Genomic DNA, 22,691 nt, shown 5'->3' with positions numbered 1-22,691 from the left:
ACATTCTTCTAGAGCATCTCTTCTCTTATTTTATGTTTTTTATTTTTTAGAGATAGTGTCTTTATCACCCAGGCTGGAGTACAGTGGCATGATCCTAGCCCACTGTAACCTGAAACTCCTGGGCTCAAGCAAGCTTCCCAGATGGATGTGCACCACCATGCCTGGCTAATTTCCCCAGGCTGGACTCCATCTCCTGGGCTCAAGTGATCCTCATTCCTTGGCCTCCCAAGTATTGGAGTTACAGGCCACTGTGAGCCACTGTGCTTGGCCTTCTTAACTTTTCTTAAGTCACTGACTTATTAAAATAATAGAGTGAAAACTACAACCCTGATCCGTAGAGAAGTGCATGTGATGGTTCTAATTTCAGCAGGCTTACGGATCCCATTGTGTTCATCCATGAATTCTTTAGAGGTCCATGTAGCTCAGATTTAGAAATTCCAGAGTTGGGTGAAGATAACACTAATATGTTTGCAGGCAGTGTGGACATAGTGATGCAATTTTTTTTTTTTTTTTTTTTGAGACAGGGTCTTACTCTGTCACCCAGGTTGGAATGCAGTGGCACAATTCCGGCTCACTGCAATCTCCATCTCCCAGGTTCAAGCGATTCTTCTGCCTCAGCCTCCCTAGTAGCTGGGACTACAGGCATGCATCACCATGCCCAGCTAGTTTTTGTTTTTAGTAGAGATGGCTTTCACCATGTTGGCCAGGCTGGTCTTGAACTCCTGGACTCAAGCGATCTGTCTGCCTTGGTCTAGTGATGCTATTTCTTAAAGGAGATGCTTCTTGGAAATTTGTATGAAACTTTAGATGATTTTTAATGCATCACAGAACTCATTCTTGATGGCTTCTTTTAAAATGTTGCTAAGTGCCTCCTTATTAATCTGCTTAAATTTACATTTGGTTAAATAAGAATTTGTAAACCTGTAGCTCCCAGGCTTGAATGGAAGGAACATGGTGTGGGCACATGCAGATTTTTTTAAAGGGAATACCTTTCCCATTTCCATTTTTTGTTTTGTTCTTTAGCTTCGTAGGCCAAAACCACTTGAATACAATTGATAACCAGTTAACCAACTTATTGACCTTGCATTTTGCTGTTTTCGGCCTGAACCCTCTTTTGTCTAATTTTTTGCTATTTCTTTAGCTTTTTTTTCCCCTGCCTAAATATTCTTTGTTCTAGTCACCTGATTTTTTCTAAAATCTGAAGTTCCTACCCCTCTCTCTGAATTTTGTTCATCCTTCAGAAAGTTGAGATGAATGCTCATCTTTCTCTGTGAAGCCCTCCTTTCCATCCAACTGAACCAGCACTGTGTGGAAAGAAATACAAGGCATCCTACAGCCTGCGGGACCATCAAGAACAACACCTATGTAATAACTTCAGCAGGAGATGAAAGGGAAAGGGCAAATTTGTTGAACCCGCACTCTGTATCACGTGGAGGAAACAGGTGTAAAGTGGTTAAATGACCAGAAGGGGGAAAGACAGAGCTTTCTGCACGGCTTCCAAGTGGCTGCTCCACCATGTCCCCTGCTGTCTCTGCAAGTGATGTGTGTGTGCACTTGAGATATCCCATCAGGTCAATCTAGGAGCACCATGGACGAACTGTTCCTGTGGCTCTGGATCCTTACTCGTTCCAATAGAAAAACAGGGACAGTTCCTAAGGTTAAAAGCCATATTTGTGTTAGTTCAGAGGGAAAGATCAAAGCTCCCATGTGGATTTGGTGGATTTTCCTAGCCCTGGGCCTCTTCCTTTCCCTCCCCTTCCTGCCCTCCTTATGCAGTGACCCTAAAGATAAGGTCCAGTAGGAAGAGAAGCAGTCCAGTTTTGGCATCTTGCTGGATTAATTCCCCGTTTTTTTTTTTTTTTTTTGAGACAGGGTCTTTCTTTGTTGCCCAGGCTGGTGCAGTGGTGCCGTCTCGGCTCACTCGGCAGCCTTAACCTCCAGGTTCAAGTGATCTTTCCACCCTAGACTCCTGAGTAGCTGGGACTACAGACATACACCACCATGCCAAGCTAATTTTTTGTAGAGGTGGGGTTTTGCCCCGTTTGCCAGGCTGTTCTGAAACTCCTGGGCTCAAGCAACCCACCCACCTCAGCTTCTTCCCAAAGTGCTGGGATTACAAGTGTGAGCCACTGCACCCAGCTAGATTAATTCTTAATTGTAAAAGAAGATAGAAACTAATGGCAAAACATGCTTTTTATGTGTGTGTGTAAGAGTGCAAGATAGAATGTGACTTGCTTACTGTCCACCTCATAATACTAATAATCGAGGCTTACATGTAGATATACATTCATATATATTATACATAATAAAGACATGTACTTACATAAAAAAGCCTAGATCACTCCTTTTATAACACTGAGCTTGTTTTTCTCCATTGATGGGTTGAAGTTTTTTTTCACATTCTCTTTCTCTGTCTTCCCAGTGTTTTGGAATTTCCTGGGCATTTTTCCTACCCTTCCTTTTCTTGCCCTTCGCTGGGTGTCACTTCTTCCCCAGGCCACTGAATGCCATTGAATGCCATTTCCTTTCCTCTCGGTGCTGCTTCTCCCTCCTAGCTCCCCAGTTAAAGCTCTTTTTTCATGTATGACTTTGCTGGAGGGGTAGCGCATCAGAACTGGAGTCAATTTAGAAGCGGTGTCCCTGCAAGAATTCAGAGTTCATATGTCCTCCTGAAGATGCTTTGGAAGTTAACACAAGATTCAGAAATTAATTTTTATATCCTCGGAGGAGAAGAAATCTATGCTTGTCAGTTTTTTAGGAGATTTGTTTGGTTATGCATACACACCTTTTATAGCTCAGGAACATATATTTTTGCATGTTTGGCTTTATACTCTAAAATCTACCTTATTACTTGCTTATACTTTTTCCTCTAATTTTCATGTAATTGATTTTTCACATTGCTGCTGAAAGAGTAGGACCATTGTGTTGCAGTGAGTTAAGCCAGGGATTTTTTTGTTTACTAAAGTGACTTAGGCTATAGAATCCTGAGGTGGCTCATACTAGGATAGAGTGAGCATGTGCTTTCGGGGCACAGGTTCTCAGTAAATACTTGTTGTTTATTAACTGAAAGTAGCATTACCTTTGTTATTTATAAGGCTAATAATATTTGGAGAACTGTGTTATTTATAAAACTAATATTTGTTGGCCTTTTTGGAGTAGATGCTTAGATATTTTGATATTTTATGTTTACCTTGAGGAACATGTAGAACCTTCTAAATGAGAATTTCACTGTTTCATAAACTTTATGTTTAAATAACCTAGAACTACTGTAATTCACTCCTTTAATAGCTGCTTTGGGTGAAATCCCATAAAATCTGTGAAGCCAGTTATCATTAGTATGCTTTTGAACTTCAAACTCTTATGGTAATATGTAATAAGTTCATTATCCACCTTGTGTTTTGGCCAGAAAACAAAGGTAATTAATCACTATAACTACAAATGACCTTTTTTTTTTTTTTTTTGGATATAAAGTGCTTTCCAGAGGAGAAAAGACTTGAATTCCCTAGCACACTGAATTAAGTCACTCAGTGGCAAATTCATAATGACCAAGGGTGGTCATGCAAAGAGATGTCACCTGCTATACCGCTCAGCTTCAAAACACTGAGCCCTAATGGCAGGATGCTGGGTGGTAGTGATGGCACAGACAGACCGGCTTGGGTGCAGCTGATTGGGGTGCTTTCTGAGCAAAAGCATCTTGTGGCCCTTGAGGCAAAGACACAAAGCTGTAAGGAGTGACAGACTCTGGGAGCAGCAGGCACGACACAAAAACATAAGGATGGGACCTCTGCTTGGGTGCAGCCCACGGGAGGGTCAGCGGGTCACACTTTGGTCTTTAGAGTCATATGGTTACCAGCGACAGCCGGGTTCTCTTCAGCTCCAGAAGGGCAGCACTAGACCCTGCACCATGCTAACGCACACCCCCGGCTGCCAGGAAGCCAGAAGCTGCTCTGAACACATGGTGCTTTCCATCCATAGCACAGGCATGAAATCTGGAGTTGTCCATCTTAAGCAATACTGATCTTAGCATAAAATCCTATGTGGGGAAGCAGAAGTTGACTAGAAAGGGTTTGCTTGTGGCACCCACATTGAACGTGTTAGCTATCTAGAGTATCATGTGTTTCATTTTTGTCAATCCCCCGGCTCAATAGGTGTCTTCATTTGGATAAGACTGATTATTATACTCATCGCATTATTGCATAGGGTAAGGGACATATGTGTTGGATTGATAATCCTGATGCTGCCAATGAATTAAGTTTTCTGAACCAAAATATGGTTCCCAAAGCAGCAACATCAGCACCCCCTGAGAAGTTGCTGGAAATTCAGATTCTCAGGCTTTACCCCAAACTTACTAAATCAGAAACTCCAGGATATCCCTCCATCTGTGTTTTAGCAAGCCCTCTGGTGATTCTGATGTCTCTGTGGTTTGAGACCCACTGCCGTAGAGCAGGGCTGTCTAATAGAACGTTCTGTGGTGATGGAAATGGTCAGTATCCCTGCCATGCAGTAGTGGAACCACTAGACACCACATGTGGCTGTTGAGCTCTTGAAATGTGGCTGCTGTGACCAAACAATAGCATTCATCATTTTATTTAATTTTGATTAATCTGGGTTTAAATTCAAATAGCTGCATATAGCTAGTGGCTGTCCATCAGATAGCCCAGCCCCAGAATACACCCTGCTAATTATTATTGTGTAACTCCTAAAATGCTTAAGCTGTTGGTTGTGGAATTATTAATTTTAGATCATAGAACAGAATCTTCCTTACTCAATTCAACAGAATTGAAATGCAATTGTTATAACTTAAGTAGTTGATTTTGATTCTTCATGTGGAGGGGAGATAGTTTGCAGGCTGCTGGCCAGTTGAGGGAAGCCTGTTCTTGAGCTGATTGATTGTTGATTTTGTGAATGTGCATCAACTGCAGTGCCGGGTGGCTCAGGCTTGTTGCAGATGTAACCAATGGCCGTAGATACATGTCCTTTTAGGAGTAAAGCTGTTGCTCTGGAAGGGGCTGTGTCAGTCCAGAAACCAGATGGATTCTGGTTTCTCCAGCCTGTCCAGCAAAGTGGAGGTGCTTCCAGCCAAAGAGAAGTTAATGAGCCCTGCAGGCACTTTGGTCTGACTGCAGGCAAGCAGGTTGGTTTTCCAGCTTCCTGGGGCACCCCTGGAGGAAGCAGATGGGATGGGAAGTAAACCTGACTGATATGAGATATCACACTTTTTCGGGCTGGGCTCCAGGCCCCTGCTCATGTTTTTAGTTACCTGGATAGTCTTGGTATCAGAGTTTACATTAACCATGGCCAAGCTTATCGCCCATACAAATGTTGTAGAATGATTGAATAGCAAACGAGATAGATGAATTACAGCCTATGGAAAGTCCTTCTGCTGCCAATTTATAGCTTGTGCTTTTGAGATAAAGATGTCTTTGGCTTTTACATTTGCATTTTCAAGTGTATATATATATGTGTGTGTGTGTGTATATACACACACACACACATACATACACACACACATACATACACACACTAGGGAAGGAGGAACCTTTCAGGTCCCCAGTGGTTGATTTTCACCTTTGATCTGCATACTAGTATTCATAGCATGCTACTGAGTTGACTTTTTTATTTCTATATAATAACAGTATATCGATCTGTTGCTAATCTGATGTAATCTTTGTGTGTGTGTATGTGTATGTATGTGTGTGTGTCTATATGTATGTGTGGTGTTGATCAAGATACATTACTCTAGAGGCCAAAATCAGAAACTAGGGAGGTCGAATATTTCATTATTTAAAATTGAGCTAATATAATGCATTGTTAAGGGGACAGCTCTTCAGATACTGGGTTATTTAAACGGCTTCAATGTACATCACCCAGGAAGGGATTTGGAGGTTGCTGTCTTTCTTCTGGTGGCAATGCAAGAAAACCAAAAGAAAAAAAACAATTGCACTTAAAAGATCCTATATGACAACTATAAGTATGTATGCTTCATAATATTCAATTTTATAAGCTGCTATGGTACACAAATCCTCTTTTGTGCATTTTTGGTCTGTTTCCCTCTTCATTGTCCATCTGAAACAAACTATGCCAAGCACTTAGCTAATGACATACGAAGAAGCATTTCAGCGGCCACTCAGAAGTGAGCGACTGCTTATGAAAATCCCGTAAAAAATAAGTAAGACTGATAGGTGAATTCAATGGTCCTTTTGGAGTTATATCTTTCTTTGCTTTGAAGAAAAACAAAATGTGCTGCTGCCATCCCTTGCTAGGAGTTCCGTTCCCAGATTCACACTCAGCATTTATGTTTCCATGGCAGTACCACCAAACATAGCAGAACTGAAGAATTTGGAAGTGCTCAGCTTTTTAAATAACCAGATCAAGGAGCTGCCCACACAGATCAGCAGCCTTCAAAACCTCAAACACCTGAACCTTGGGTGAGTGTCAGTGGAGGGGAAAGGATGGGGAGGAAGAGAGTGGAAGGGGCGTGCTGGGTAGGGCCAAGGGAGGAATTCCATTTATATCATTGCACAGAAGTGGATTTCTAATTTCTTTTTGTGTTTTGGGCTTTAAAAAAAGTTTTATTGTTTTAATATATCCTTTCGGTGGCCTACATTAGTGAATATTTGAGAGCTAATTGAGAAGCTAATAGTTGGCATAATAAGGAAGTTACATTTTTACTGTATTTTGTGTCCAGTAAAATTTTATCTCAGTTCTGTTGACCAAGAAGGGACTTATTTGCATAGCATGAACTGGCAGACAAGTTGTAATATGGTTGATTTTTTTCTCTCTGTGTTAAATAGGAATGGTTTACAAAGCACCTTCATGTCACGGAGGGAAGAATATATTCCCTAATGTTGCTTCATTCATTTTTGCAATTCTTCTCTGTAGTTGAGAGGTGACAATTCTCTGTCTTTCTTTATGCAAAGGTGAAGTTTTGAGTCAACTGAGGTTGCAGAACCAGGTAGCAGTAAATAATAATAATGATAACCTGTCTTCATGTATTGCTTTGCAGCACTTGATCCTCTCAACATTTGTGAGGTAGGGAGGGCAGGTTTTAGTGCTTTCATTTTATACAGAGGAAGCCAAGCCTTTTCAAAGGGGCTAAGGGACTGGGTTCTGGTCACCCCTGAGGTTAGTGGCCAAACTGGGAAGAGAACCCCATAGGTTATGGGTCTAAAGGCTCCATCAGACTCCATTGACAGGGTTTGGATCTGTGTCCCCACCAAATCTCATGTGGAATTGTAATCCCCAGTGTTGGAGGTGGGGCCTGGTGGGAGGTGATTAGATCATGGGGGCGGAGCTCTCATGAATAGTTTAGCACCATCCCCTCTTGGTAGTGTCCTTATGATAGTGAGTGAATTATTGCAAGACCCCTCGTGCTATCCTTCTCCTGCCATGTAATACACAGGCTCCTGCATTGCCTTCCACCACGAGTAAAAGCTCCCTGAGGCTTCCCCACAAGCAGCGGCTGCCATGCTTCTTATACAGCTGGTAGAACCATGAGTCAGTTAAACCTCTTTTCTTGTAAGTTACCCAGCCTCAGGCATTCCTTTATAGCAATGGGAGAACAGACCAATACGTCCATACACCCAAATCGGAACTGCGGCATCAGAATGCCATCTTCATTGGCACAGCTGTTAGATGAAACTGCCCATTCATGCTTCAGTCTCTGTGCAAAGTCGTATATTCATTAAATTTTAGCCACTAAATGCTCTGGTTAAGTTAGTGATTGATGTGGAGTGGCAATAGATGCTGGTCAGATATTTGCCTTTTTAAAAATTTATTTATGTATTTTATGAGATGGAGTCTTGCTTTGTCGCCAGGCTGGAGTGCAGTAATGTGATCTTGGCTCACTGCAACCTCTGCCTCCCAGGTTCAAGCGATTGTCCTGCCTCAGCCTCTCGCGTAGCTGGGACTACAGGCGCATGCCACCATGCCCAGCTAATTTTTGTATTTTTAGTGTAGGCGGGGTTTTATCATGTTGGCCAGGATGGTCTCGATGGATCTCTTGACCTCGTGATCCACCCACATGACATCCCAAAGTGCTGGGATTACAGACGTGAGCTACCACGCCCAGTCACAAATGACATATTTAAACGCTCACAGCACTGCCTGCCTGGGGCCTAGGAATTGTCGGTTTTTTGGCACTGTTCAGTATAATGTGTGAGGCAGGCGGCTGTAAGGTCAGAGGTCAGGCTAGACAGGGAATCCTGGATATCTGCTCTTCAGGGAACGAGGATGTACTAAGTTCCCAATCGCATACCAGGCATGGTTCTAGCTACTGGCCATCCAGCCCTGATGGAGCTTCCATTACAGTTGAGGAAACCAACTATAAACAAATAAATGTTTATAATAATGACAGGGAGTCAAAAGTGGTAATGAAAGGCCTCTGTGCTAAATAAACAAGTTCCTCCAGGGCGTGGTGGCTCACGCCTGTAGTCCCAGCGCTTTGGGAGGCTGAGGCTGGCAGGTCAGTGGAGGCCAGGAATTCAAGAACAGCCTCATCAAGATGGTGAAACCTCATCAGTACTAAAAATACAAAAATAACTAAGTGTGGTGGCGTGCACCTATGATCCCAGCTATTCTATCCAGGAGGTTGAGGCAGGAGGATCGTTTGAACCCAGGAGGCAGAGGTTTCAGTGAGCTGAGATCGTACCACTGCACTCCAGCTTATGTGACAGAGTGATACTACATCTCAAAAATAAATACATAAATAAATAAACGAGCTCCAATTTTATCATGCTGACCATTGAGAAATTTGCATAGCCGAGTAGTGGATATGAGATATGGTCAGATTTTCCTACAAAAGATCAGTGTGGAGAAGAGGGTGGAGGGAGGGAAACTAGAGGTTACCAGACCAGTAAGAACATGAGCTTCATGTCCCATGTGAACTAGGACAGTGACAGTGGAGGCAGGGAGGGATTTTATATGAAAACTATACAAGTGGTAACATTGACAGACAGTAACTGATGGGGTGGAATGATACCTATGTTTCTGTGTTAACTGAAAAATAGAACAGATGGAGACAGGTTTGTGAAGAAAATAATAAGCTCAGGTTTTGTTCTGTTTGGTTTGAGGCACCATAGGACATATGTAAACTGTGCTTTTTCTTTTCCATTTTTTTTGTTTTGTTTTGTTTTGTTACGTGTGTGTGTGTGTGTGTTTTAATTTTGGGACAGAGTTTTGCTCTTCTTGCCCAGGCTCCAGTGCAATGGTACGATCTCAGCTCACTGCAACCTCTACCTCCTGGGTTCAAGCGATTCTCCTGCCTCAGCCTCCCGAGTAACTGGGATTACAGGCACGCACCACCACACCCAGCTACTTTTGTATTTTTAGTAGAGATGCCATTTTACCATGTTGGTCAGGCTGGTCTCAAACTCCTAATCTTAGGTGATCCGCTTGCCTTGGCCTCCCAAAGTGCTGGGATTATAGGCGTGAGCCACTGTGCCCAGCCCTAAACTTTTCTTTTTCAATGAATGCATCTTAGTTGCCTTCTTGTTCTCTTTGGAGTTGTTTGCATTTTTGGCTGTCGGTGCTGTATGGTTTGTGTAAAGCTTTTTGTATTTAATTACGTAGCTACATAGATGGAGTTGTCAAAGTTTGAACAAAACTGCCAGTTCTTTGAGAAAGGAACTAAGATGGGTTTCACTAAAGTATATCTCTGTCCTCAAATGGCATATAGAATTATACTCACACAGTAAGGCAAGTTGCAGGGAGGACTCCTTATTCTAAGGAGCCAGGGTGAAAGCATACACACAGGAGATCACAAAACAGAGCTGGGAAGCCACTTGTATGTGTGACCCAGAAGGCACCCTCCATCAGAATTTGCTCCCAAAGTTTTTACAGTATTTGAAGTTTATTCTGATGATTGTAAGACATGAGAAAATTTTAGGCCACCTGAATAAATAAAAGAAAGTTTAGTTCTGTTCTTAATTCCTTAAATACAGTTTATTTCCTAGAGTTATTTTCCAAAAAATGTGAAACCACACATGTTCCCATGCTGATGATTATTTCTAGGATAACTTCACAGCAGGACCACTGTGCCCAACTATTCAGAAATAATGTTTGACCTCGTTTGTTGCTGGAGCTTGTCTCATGAACACATAGACGTTTTTATTAAGTACCATGTGGGGTACTTATGGATTTGGATTATTTATTTATTTATTTGTTTATTTATTTATTTATTTATTTATTGAGACAGGGTCTCGCTCTGTCTCCCAGGCTGGAGTGCAGTGGCGTGATCTCCGCTCACCGCTACCTATGCCTCCTGGGCTCAAGTGATCCTCCCACCTCAGCCTCCTGAGTAGCTGGGACCACAGGTACGCGCCACCATGCCTGACTAATTTTTGTAGGGTTTTTTTTGTATAAATAGGTTTTTGCCATGTTGCGCAGGCTGGTCTCGAGCTCCTGAGCTCAAGCAGTCTGCCTGTGTTGGCTTCCCAAAGTGCTGGGATTACAGACGTGAGCCACCGGGCTCAGCGTGGTTTTTTTTTTTAATTTTTATTTGTGATAAGTGTGAGTAGGTCACTGTGGAGGTGAGAAAAATTAGTGCCTTGAGACAAGAAGGTTTTATGGAAGCCGGAGGTGCTCAGGACAACCTGCAGAGAAGAAACTGCTCTGAAAAGGAGGTATTAGTGCAGACCTTTCCGGGGCTTTAGAAGAAAAGGAAAAAAGATGCTGAATAGCCTGAGACCCCCTGATTTTATAAATTTCTCCATCATATGCAGACATTTGCCCACTTCCAACATGCATTTGAAAAATCTTCCCATGCAAACAAAGAATTGATACCAATTGGCATAGCTGAGCCCTACGAAGCTTTATGTTTCAACACCTGAAGTCACCTGAGATTAAGCAAGTGTGGCACAAATAGTAAAACCACACTTGATATTCGGACCATCCGAAGTGGCTTGTCATGAGGTGAGCTTGCTCACTTAGGGCTGATTCAAAATTTTCTCTCAAATCTTTTGAAAAATAATTCTAGCAACGGCTCTCCTTTCCTGAGAAGCCACATGTGAACCATGGATCGGGTGTTGGGTGCTTCACATATTTTCTCTCTCATCCTCCCAGTGATCCTGCCCTGAAGATGTTATCAGCCTTATTTTATACTTGAGGAAATTCGGTCTCAGAGAAGCTGAGTAACTTGGTCAAGGTCACACAGTTAGCAAGTGCTGGAGCCAGACTCCTCACCTAGCTGTCTCCTACCTTAAAGCTACATTCTGTTCCTACTCCCCCTGTAACCTCTCATGGAAACCTTGATTGCTGGCAGTGTCAGAGTGGGGCCCTGAACGTGGAATTCCTACACGTGGAAATGTGGATGGATGGAGATGGATGTTAGCACCTTCTGGGGGGAAGGGGGACAGCCAGCATGTTCCAGCCTTCACTCTGCAGAAAGATGCCAACAGATCACCATGCACATGGTCTGGGCTCTGAAGAGGTAGTCAGAAGTCTCTGCAGTTCCTTGCCCCGTTTGTAGCCGGGACTGTTGCTAGCAGTTCTTCTGAAGTTTCAACATTTGTTTAAGGGCTTCCTTTCTGCCTCCCAGGGTGGTGTGCCTACTACTGTTACATACTGCTGTCAGCTGCACATGGGACTCTGCTGTGTTCCTTACACATTGTAGGTATCGTTTTGTCACTCAAAGGAAAAAGGAACCTTCAGTTAAGTAGATTCTTGCCACCAAGAGGTGGAGGGGCCCCAGGCTTCCTGTGGGCTGGAGACTGAATGGGAGCTCTCTCTCAAGTGAGATGCCTCTTCCCTCTAAGCCTGTTTAACTGTGGATTTCCTGTACCTAATATTGCAAAAGTGTATTTTTTTATTTGCAGAGAAAAATGTTAAGGAATCAGCAGTTTTCAAAAACGGATAACTTAAAGCAGTGTTTAAAGACAGAAGCACCCAGTGTAGGCTTCTCTACCTTCCTTTCTGTCTCTGACTTGCACTTCTTCTCAGAATCCTTGCATAGGAGCCCACGGGTCTGGAGTGGCTTTGGCCTCCATGAGGTACAGGGTGCTTCCAGACACACGTCACCCACTTCTGAAGTCTTTGCTCCTTACTCTCTCTTAGGCTGTTTTTTCATCTCAAGATGGCATTAATTACAAGCTCCATCTTGCCTGTATTACAAGGTAGTTTTAGTGAACAAGCAAAGTACTTGCCATAATGTGCTTTACAAATTGTGACTTCATGGAGAATGTTCATTGTTGCTGTCATGGCAGTAGATAGTCGTGAAGGTAGTTTTGTTGAGTCTGGGATGGGGAACCCACATTTTCTGCCTGAGATGGGGAACCCACATTTCCATTTTGGTTTCCCCTCTGCTGTCTGCTGTTTCTGGTGAGACCCGCTTGGTAGGACTGGACTGAGCTTGATCTGTTATGAGAAGCATTGATGACTGGAATGATTTTTATTGTCACAGTCCCTTCCACCTTTCAATATCTGTCAACTTTTATTAAATTTTTTTTAATTGGCTTTTAAGTATGCTCAAAGGGGACTGCATTGAGAAAAATAAGGGGCTTAAAGAAAAGGATAAAAGATAGTGTAGAAAAAAAATCCCTTAACATCACACACTGGGGCCTGTCGGGGGGTGGAGGGCTGGGGGAGGGATAGCATTAGGAGAAATATCTGATGTAAATGATGAGTTGATGGGTGCAGCAAACCAACATGGCACATGTATACCTATGTAACAAACCTGCATGTTGTGCACATGTACCCTAGGACTTAAAGTATGATTTAAAAAAAGAAAAAAAATTCCTTAGACTTCACTGGAAACATGCAGACTCAAACACACACACGCACCCTCACACACACCACACACACATACTGCATAAACACACATACCACTACACCCCTACACACACCCCAAACACATACCACACCATACCACATCCTTACCTCATACACACACACCACACACACACCACACACACCAGCACACCCTCCACACACACACCACACCACACACACACCACACACACCACACACACACCACATCCCCTCCACACACCACACACACACACACCCCACACCCACCCACACACACCACACACACACCACATCCCCTCCACACACCACACACACACACACACCCACACACACCACACACACACCACACACACCACATCCCCTCCACACACCACACACATAGCACACCTCCCACACACCACACATATCACTCTGGTACACACACACAACACTACACACAACACCACATACACCCACACACACTACACACACCCCCACACACAATTGACCCTTGAGCAACACATGGCTTGAGGAAGCAACACACTGAACCCCTATGCAGTCAAAAATCCACACATAACTTTTGACCCTGAATAAACTTAATTACTAATAACCTACAGTTGACCGGAAGCCTTACCAAAACATAAATGTCGATTAACACATATTTTGTGTGTTATATGTATTCTATTATTCTATTCTGCATTTTTTTTTTTTTTTTTTTTGAGGCAGAGTCTCGCTCTGTCGCCGAGGCTGGACTGCAGTGGTGCGATCTCGGCTCACTGCAAGCTCCACCTCCCGGGTTTACGCCATTCTCTTGCCTCAGCCTCCCGAGTAGCCGGGACTACAGGCACCCGCCACCACACCCAGCTAATTTTTTGTATTTTTAGTAAAGATGGGGTTTCAACATGTTAGCCAGGATGGTCTCGATTTCCTGACCTCGGGATCCATCCACCTTGGTCTCCCAAAGTGCTGGGATTACAGGTGTGAGCCACCACGCCCGGCTGCTTCTATTCTGCATTCTTACAATAAAGTAAGCTAGAGAAAAGAAAATGTTATTAGGAAAGTCATAAGGAAAACAAAGTGCATTTACTGTTCTTTAAGTGGAAGTGGATCATCTTAAAGGTCTTCATCCTATTCTTCATGTTGAGTGGGCTGAGAAGGAAAAGGAGGGTTGATCTTGCTGTCTCAGGAGTAGCACAGGCAGAAGAAAAATATCCATGTGTCATTGGACCCACGCAGTTCAAACCCATGCTGCTCAAGGGTCAATTGTATGATTTAAAAAATGTTTAAGTTATGATAAAATACACGCAAAATATACTGTCTGGCCGGATGCAGTGGCTCACGCCTATAATCCCAGTACTTTGGGAGGCCAAGGCAGGTAGATCACGAGGTCAAGAGATCAAGGCCATCCTGGCCAACATGGTGAAACCTTTCTCTACTAAAAATGCAAAAATTAGCTGGGCTTGGTGGCACGCGCCTGTAGTCCCAGCTACTCAGGAGGCTGAGGTGGGAGAATCGCTTGAACTGGGGAGGCGGAGGTTGCAGTGAGTGGAGATCTCACCACTGCACTCCAGCCTGGGCAATAGAGTGAGAATCCATCTCAAAAAACAAAAAGCAAACAAACAAAAAAAGTACTGTCTTTGTAGTATACAGTTCAATGGTGTTAAGCGTATTCACATCGTTGTTCAGCCAACCTCCAGAACGTTCTCATCTTGCAAACCTGAATCCTACACCCATTAAAAAACATCTCTCCATTGCCCCTCCCTCCAGCCCCTGGCCATCACCATTCTAATTGAAGATAACTTTGAATGTTAGCAGTTGTAGGAAAAAACAAAAAACAAAAAACAAAAAAACACACGATTTTCCCTTCTAAAAGGAATAAATGAAATGAAATAAAGCAAAAGTCTGAAAACTACAAAGCTTCAATGTGTATAGTTTGAGATATTATCACTACATTCATAAGGAAATTTTTCTTTACAAGGACAGATATTTTGTGATGGTTTGAGTTTTTCTGTAAAACAGTGATTAAATTTCACCGTTGGAGAAAAATGACAACTAAGAAATTTTCGAATGTTTCAGGAACATATAAGCTCTCTGACTAAAATTATTAGTCTAAATAGGACAACATACCACATCCTCTCATTTATATGTGGAATGTAAAAGAGTAAACCTTATTGAAACAGGGAATAAAATGGTTACCAGAGGCTGGAGGGAGAGAAGAATTGCAGAGATATTAACCAAAGGACACGAAATTTTAGTTAGACAGGAGAAGTATATTCAAGAGATGGATTGTACGTCATGGTGACTGCAGTCAATAACAATATGTGGTATACTCGAGAATTGCTAAGAAAGTGAATTTTAACTATTCTCACCACAAAAGACAAAAAAAATGACAAGCATATGATACAAGGCAATGTGTATATTAAATACTGTGATTTAAGCCATTCCACAATGGATTGTACATATATCAGAAGCATCATGTTGTACACCATAGGTATGTACAATCTTCACTTGCCAATGTAAATTTTAAATGGATGCTTTTTTAATTAAAAAAAAATAGGATGGACTTGGTGGCTCATGCCTATAATCCCAGCCTTCTGGGAGGCCGAGGTGGGAGAATGGCTCGAGCTCAGGAGTTTGAGACCAGCCTGGGCAACCTGGCAAAAACCCATCTCTGCAAAAAATATCAACATTAGTGGGGTGTGATGGTGTGTGCCTATGGTCCCAGCTACTTGGGAAGTTGAAGTGGAAGGATCACTTGAGCCCGGGGAGGTGAAGGCTGCAGTGAGCTGAGATCGTTCCACTGCACTCCAGCCTGGGCAACAGAGCAAGGCCCTATCTCAAAAAAAAATAAAAATAAAAATAAAGTATAAAGTGACTCTAGGATCATGGCACTCTCTTACACTTTCAGCCTGTGAAACAGAGGTGCCCTTGATAATCTGTATAAATGTGTCTTTGGTGTCCTAACAGATTTTTGTGCCCCTGCAACAGCATGAACAGGCTGAACACTTTGCCACGAGGCTTCAGCTCCCTGCCAGCTCTTGAGGTTCTGGACTTGACTTACAACAACTTGAACGAAAATTGTCTTCCTGGAAACTTCTTCTACCTGAGTAAGAAACTTTCAGTTCTATAAATTTCCTGAACACTATACTTTGCATTCTAATGTATTTGCCAGGACCTAAATAAACTCCAAGAGAAATTATTGGACAGAGATATTTTTTACTTTAGAGACTCCTTTTGAATATTCCTTTGTAGCTCAGCAGTATGTGCATTTGATATATCGTTATGTGACAACATTGGGCTGAAGTGGACTTAGTAATGTCATATTAACATTCTGAGAGAGATTATGTACCGAAATGAGATCAAGCCTCACATTTAGCTAAGAGACTTGGACTTTCTTTTTAAATAGCATGCCAAAAAAAGGTATCCTCCCATGTTGGTATGAATTCTTTGTGTGATATTTGCCCAGGATATCCCAGTCAATTATTTATAAAAATATTTATTAATAAATAACCAACAGAATTTTTAAAAATTTCCAGCCAGGATTCTTATCTTCAGCCTTTTAAAAAGTACTCTTATTGACCTATTTATCCAGTACACAGGCATTAAGAAATTACTGGCCACACTTTATTCTTTTATATGCCAACAAATTTCTTGCTGAAGATGCTTTTGAAAATTAAAAAAATGATTTCTTCTGGGAACTCATGCACTATTTCAGACAAGGTTTGCTTCTTTTAAATGAATGTTCTATTTCTTCAATTAGTAACTTATATGGCATTCAGAAAATCTGAATTTTCTGAGCTGGTCTCTAAAATTTCACTTTTTACCTTATGTACATTATCTCTCTATGACTTTCTCAAGCACATGAAACCAACTGTAAAATATTTTCTTGGGTGGTGGAGCACCTGTTTTTATGATGTTATATTAACGTACAGTTCTGGAGTCTGAGCTCCAAAGATCACTTGAGGCTGGGAGTGTAAGACCAGCCTAGGCAACATAGAGAGACCCTGTCTCTAGAAATAAAAATTTAAAAATTAACCATGTAAATTAAATTAGTAGCACGTGCCTGTAATCTTAGCTAATTGGGAGGCCAAGGTAGGAAGATGGCTTGAGGCCAAGAATTTGAGGCTGCAGTGACCCACTGCACTCCAGTCTGGGTGACAAGCAAGACTCTTATCTCTAAGAAATAAATACTGATAAACAAAACATACACCTAATTATACTCAGCTTTTTTGGTTGAGGATAAACAGATGCTTTAGAATTTTAGCCTTCAGTAGTTTGGAATCGTATTATCATTGTGTAATAATTGTGAACAAATTTCTGACTAGTGATATTCTGCTTAAGTTAGGATTTACTCTGTTAACTTCATGCCATTATTTTAGCCCCTTTGTCTTCATTTACTTTTGTCCTTAAGGCTATAGAAACAAGCAGTAATAATTAGTCAGATTATGGAACTGATAAACTATGGTTATAGCCTCCATCACCAGAAAGCCTTTCATTAATTTTTAACACAGTGCTATTTACATAGGAAAAGGTCTATTTTCACATAGTTGTATTCACTTGAAAGAACCTTTTTGCCCTAGGTAACCATAAAAGTGGCACAGTAGTTTTCTTTGTTTTACTTTGATGCAAATGGAGAAATTAATGTGAATTAAAAGTAATCTATGAGAAAAACAGCAATCTTTTCTAAAAATGTGCTGACAACTGTGTGCCCCAAAATGCTGGTGCCCACAGTTGTTAATTGAGGCAGTCCTCTTGGATATAGATGTTTTCCTGGACACACCAGCTACACAATAAGCCAGTAAATCTTGGTTTGACCTGCTTGTTATTATTGGGAGCCCTAGGTATGTCAAAGGCTTTTCACCAAGCCAGCGTTATTAATCAAAGCTGACTCCCTCGTATTGATCAGACCTCAAATGGTTGGGTTCCATGCCACCCTGTTTATACATTGCTGTTTAATTTGCAGCCACTCTGTGTGCACTCACTCTAAGTGATAATGATTTTGAAATCCTGCCACCAGATACCGGGAAGTTCACAAAGTTGCAGATAGTAAGTTATCTAAATTCTAAGAAAATCAAATCACTGCTGCAGTCTTGTAGGGGTAGAATCAAGTCAATTTGAGCAGGAGTAAGGTTTGTTTTGTGGGAATAAACCACTACTCCTGATAGTGTTTCTTGATTATCCGCTGGCACTTGTAAATAAATGGAAAGGACTGAGCTTTAGTAGAAGAGAGGACATGGAGGAGGATGAGAGTTTCTGTGGAGCACCTTTTAATGTGTAAATATGTTGACAACTCCTTGTTTTCTTCTGTTTAGCTCAGCCTTAGGGATAATGACCTGATCTCTCTGCCTAAGGAAATCGGGGAGCTTACCCAGCTTAAAGAGCTCCACTTTCAGGGGAACGGCCTCGCCATTCTGCCCCCAGAGCTAGGTAAGGTTGCTGATGAATGAACTTAGTTCTGGGTTTCATGAATAACAATTATCCTAATGTAGCAATTCTGAACAACCTCTCTCCTCTTGTTGGCAACTACTCCCCACCTAGACACCCAGTTCTGATCATTTGAGAACCATTTGTCATTGACTAGAGTTCAGCTGTTACAGGTTTGACCTTCCCCGATGCTGTGTTCTGCAGCTGTAGTGTCCTGTGTCTTCGAAACTGCTGATGAAGGATGACCCTGCTCAGCTCCCTGCATGATGCAGTGGAAAAAGCATGGGGTTAGTAGCCTTACTAGCTAAGCCTTACTAATTAAGGTAAGTTAACCTTACTAACTAAGGTGAGGAGCCTTATCCGTGGCTCCTCATTGACTAGCCGGGTAAACTTTCTGGGTCTTGGTTGTTATTACCTTATTTAAGTTTCACTCTTACTTTTTAACCCCTTAATTTTTTATTGACTGGAAAAACTTTTACCAAAGAATTAAAGTAGTTGTTACAGCTACTTGAAAATGTTGATACCTCTGCTGGTCGTGAATTTGCCTCTCTCCTGATCCCATTTCTAGTAGGAATTGTTAAATCTGTTCTTGCTGGGAACAGGTCCTACTTCTGGCCACTGAATCCTAAACCTCTGCCAGGTCGTTCCTATTTCCAGAGTGGGTTTATGTCCCCTGCCAGAAATAACCTCCAAGCCAGTCATTCTGTTACTGCTTCATTCCACTGCAAAAGGTTCACGAGTTCCCTTATCTTTCCTCGTGCAGACCCTCGATAGTCTCTAATTTCTTTAATCCTTTGAACCACATTGTTTTCTCAAACTGCAATTATTTGCTTTTCTGCCCCAAAATACCATCATTTTTAAGAAACACATTGAAGGGCCGGGCGCGGTAGCTCAAGCCTGTAATCCCAGCACTTTGGGAGGCCGAGACGGGCGGATCACGAGGTCAGGAGATCGAGACCATCCTGGCTAACATGGTGAAACCCCGCCTCTACTAAAAATACAAAAACTAGCCGGGCAAGGTGGCGGGCGCCTGTAGTCCCAGCTACTCGGGAGGCTGAGGCAGGAGAATGGCGTAAACCCGGGAGGCGGAGCTTGCAGTGAGCTGAGATCTGGCCACTGCACTCCAGTCCGGGCGACAGAGCGAGACTCCGCCTCAAAAAAAAAGAAACACATTGAGGAAGCAGTTCTTTAAACAAGTCTGGCGGTTTCAAGAGGCCATTTGTTAGAAATTAGAATGCAAGCACCAAGAGGGCAGGGGCATTTTTGCATTTGTTCCCTGGGGTGCAGTACATGCTCAGAAAACATTGACTGAATGAATGAAAGAAGCAAGGACCTTGGATGGCAGGAAGTTAGGAAGGTGATGAGCAGACTGATGTGGCTAATGGTTATGCATAGGAAGAGTGAGACACAGAGCACACCCATCAGCACTGAGAGTTCTGTTGGCAGCCTTATCAGTATAAAGGGAAGGCAGTCACATGATTTCCTGGAACAGATGGAAAGTCCTGCCTCCTCCCTTCCCATTTCCCTTAACTCTCTTGTTAATGTTAAAAGACTAGAGGGTTATTTCATGATTTTTAAGGGCTGAGGAGCAACTCAACATTTCTCTTTATTGAGTTGCAAACAGTCAAGTTTTGTTTTGGGAGCAGGGTTACAGAATCAAGAAATGCTTTTTGCACATAATTTCAAGGCAAAAAAAACTTCTTTTCAAAGGAGAGATCTTGGACTGGATGCGGTGGCTCACACTTGTAATCTCAGCGCTTTGGGAGGCCGAAGCAGGTGGATCGCTTGAGTCCAGGAGTTTGAGACCAGCCTGGGCAATGTGGTGAAACCTTGTCTCTACAAAAGTACAAAAAATTAGCTGGGCATTGTGGTGCATGACTGTAGTCCCAGCTACTCAGGAGGCTGAGGTGAGAGGATCACCTAAGCCTGGGAGGTCAAAGCTGCAGTGAGCTGTGATTGTGCCTGGGTGACAGAACAGGACCCTGTTGAAAGGGAAAAGAAAAAGAGAGAGATCTTGCACAGTGGTTAATAACCACAGATGTTACTTGCTTCTTCCCCAGCCTACTAAATTAGGATCTCCATGAGTGAGGTGAATTCTTGTGTAACCTGATGTAATGCTCATTTAATGCCTCTGACATGTGTCCTTGGTTAGCGTGGCTAATAGAAACAGAAAAATAAATGCATATTTTGATGTCATTTGATCTTATTTCATTTTTAAGCAGTGAGACAATGTAGGATATTAGATTAAACAATTATTTTATCAGACAGTAATTTGCCACAAAAATCTCTAGTTGAACCTACACATGCCTATGTACATATTTTAAAATCGTACTCATTTTGCTTATCTTATTTAAATACTATATGAGGTCATCTTTGTTCAACATTTCTGTTAAACTTCCCATTAACAAATCAGGTATATTTTTATTCAGGTGTAGACTTGAGGGAGAAGGCTTTAAATGACTTGATTTTTGCCAGCCAAATGTAGAAAAGCTTAATCTTAACATTTGCCTGATAGCAGTTTTTCCCGATTATCGGCAAACACTTAGTTGTAAGTAAATGATAAACCTTTAGAAGTCACTGCCACAAGCTAAACTCAAGATGAAGACAAATGTACTATTTATTTTTGAATGGTGATTTTTTTAAAAAGTCAACATTAATATATATAATACTAATATATTAACAGCTATTATAATAATAGGTAGTATGTATTAAGGCCTGGAATTGCAAGGCACTGTAAGTGTTTTTCCTGCAATATCACCTACAATTATCATAAGAATTATAAGCAGACTTTTTAGAGGTGAGGACATTGAGGTGTAGAGAGGGTTGGTTGGTGACATGTCTGTTGGGGACACAGTTAGTGAGTCACAGAGGTGAGATTTGAACCTGGCAATCCCTCCTCTGGGTCCAGCTTCCTGATTATGGTGAGGTCCTCTTTCCCAACCATATGTTGGTAAAAGGATTCCTAGAAATGCAGTTTTCAAGTTTGAACAAAACACAACGCCAGCATACCCTCCTGAAACAGCAGGCAGAGAGATGTTGCTGGATGGTGAGTTGGCATGGGTTTTGCTGGTGTGTGAGCAAGGCTAGCATAACACTTTGCAAAATGCAGCTGAGGTGGCCTCTGGAAGACAAATTGCTGTCCCATTCCAAGTCAGTTGCATTGTCCCCATGTCTCTTTCCCCTCAACAAACATGACACCCAACAGGAACATCTTTTGTTTCTTTGTGTCCCCAACACCTAAGATGACCATCTGGGTGCTGCTCTGGGCTGGCTGATGGGCAGTGTTGGGCACTGATGATGAACATGAAGCTTATGCTGCAGGTTTGCTTCTGGGGGTGTTTTCAAGCATGGATGATGATCTCTCCCTGTATATTTTTTACATATCTGAATATACAAGATAAATGCTTTTGAGATTTCTGTGAAATTTACTTTCATAATAAATCTAAAGTTTATTAACGTGTAACATTTTTGGTACTGGTATTTCAGCCAAGGAAGAAAATCTAGATGAGTTCTGATTTGTCAGGCTGAGAACATGCAGGGACACAGCAAAATAAAGTCAGGGACTTGGCTGGAGTTTTAATATGTGATTGTATTACTTTCCCTTTATTGTATGTCCTTGAATAAGCTACTTAAACCATTATGTCTGATTTCTAAGTAGAAAGCACTTGCTTTCATATTAGTCTATATACTTATCAAAAATGAGATGTAAGTTGAGTCTCTCATGTACTCATTCATTCATTTATTTATTCATTCATTCATTCATTTATTATTTATTAAGTTCCTATTTTAGGGCAGATCTTTAAGTCCAAGGAAATTGCTCTTCCAGTAAAGTAAGATTCACTTATTCAACAACAATTTGTTGAGCCCCTGGTATTTGCTAAGGATTATGACAAGAGACAGAACACCCATTATTGATGATGTTCTAGTGGGAGAGGACAGAAGAAAGAAAGAGAGAAAGAGAGAATATGAATGACAGACACACGATATTAAGAGTGCTGGGAAAAAATTGAGCATAGAAGGGAGTGTCCAGCTGGGGAAGGGGTAATCATAGAAACCCTCACTCATAGGGTGGTGGCCTTTATGCAGAGACTTAAAGGAAGGAGGGAGGTCTGCTGACAGAGAGAATGGTAAGTGCAAACGTCCTGGGTGGGCTGGTGTTGAGGAAGAGCAAGGCCAGTGTAGCTGGAACTGAGTGAGTGAAGGGGAGAGAGTTGTAACCAATGAGCTTATACAGGAAGTGGAGTCTAGTTCACATGAGAAATAGTAGGACATTGTCAGAACTCGGGCTTTTACTCTGTGTGAAATGGACGCTCCCATAGAGCTCCCATCCTAATCACCAGAATATGAGAATCTGTATTGGTGGAACCTGCCCCCCATATTTCAACGTAGGTTCTTTCTATTTTCATAAGTGTTGGCCAGCTGAGAAATAAAGAGAGACAGTATAAAGAGGAATTTTACAGCTGGGCCACCAGGGCTGATATCACATATTGGTAGAACCATGATGCCCACCTGAGTCTCAGACCAGCAAGTTTTTATTAAGGGTT

The 22,691-nt window shown here is 42.0% G+C and overlaps 1 protein-coding gene across 1 annotated transcript; it reads left to right on the top strand.

The window, feature by feature from the left end:
• The first annotated feature begins 6,303 nt into the window (after nucleotides 1–6,303).
• LOC117082819 (ras suppressor protein 1-like) lies at nucleotides 6,304–18,392 on the top strand. The gene is made up of 5 exons (XM_033209882.1): nucleotides 6,304–6,428; nucleotides 15,712–15,830; nucleotides 17,687–17,769; nucleotides 18,036–18,150; nucleotides 18,352–18,392. Exons 1-5 carry the CDS (start codon nucleotides 6,304–6,306, stop codon nucleotides 18,390–18,392), a joined length of 483 nt encoding a protein of 160 aa, XP_033065773.1.
• The last annotated feature ends 4,299 nt before the right edge of the window (nucleotides 18,393–22,691 follow it).

The sequence above is a fragment of the Trachypithecus francoisi genome, unplaced genomic scaffold (genome assembly GCF_009764315.1).
Source record: "Trachypithecus francoisi isolate TF-2019V2 unplaced genomic scaffold, Tfra_2.0 Contig00264, whole genome shotgun sequence".
In the NCBI taxonomy this organism is placed as follows: domain Eukaryota; kingdom Metazoa; phylum Chordata; class Mammalia; order Primates; family Cercopithecidae; genus Trachypithecus; species Trachypithecus francoisi.
This window is presented reverse-complemented; position numbering and strand designations above follow the sequence as displayed.

Bases quoted from the DNA above. Each gene is read 5' to 3' on its own strand.
- LOC117082819 (XM_033209882.1), top strand. From the start codon at position 6,304: ATGGCAGTACCACCAAACATAGCAGAACTGAAGAATTTGGAAGTGCTC. The intron at 15,831-17,686 runs GTAAGAAACTTT...TTTAATTTGCAG, and splicing joins TGGAAACTTCTTCTACCTGA to CCACTCTGTGTGCACTCACT. The intron at 18,151-18,351 runs GTAAGGTTGCTG...TGTGTTCTGCAG, and splicing joins CATTCTGCCCCCAGAGCTAG to CTGTAGTGTCCTGTGTCTTC.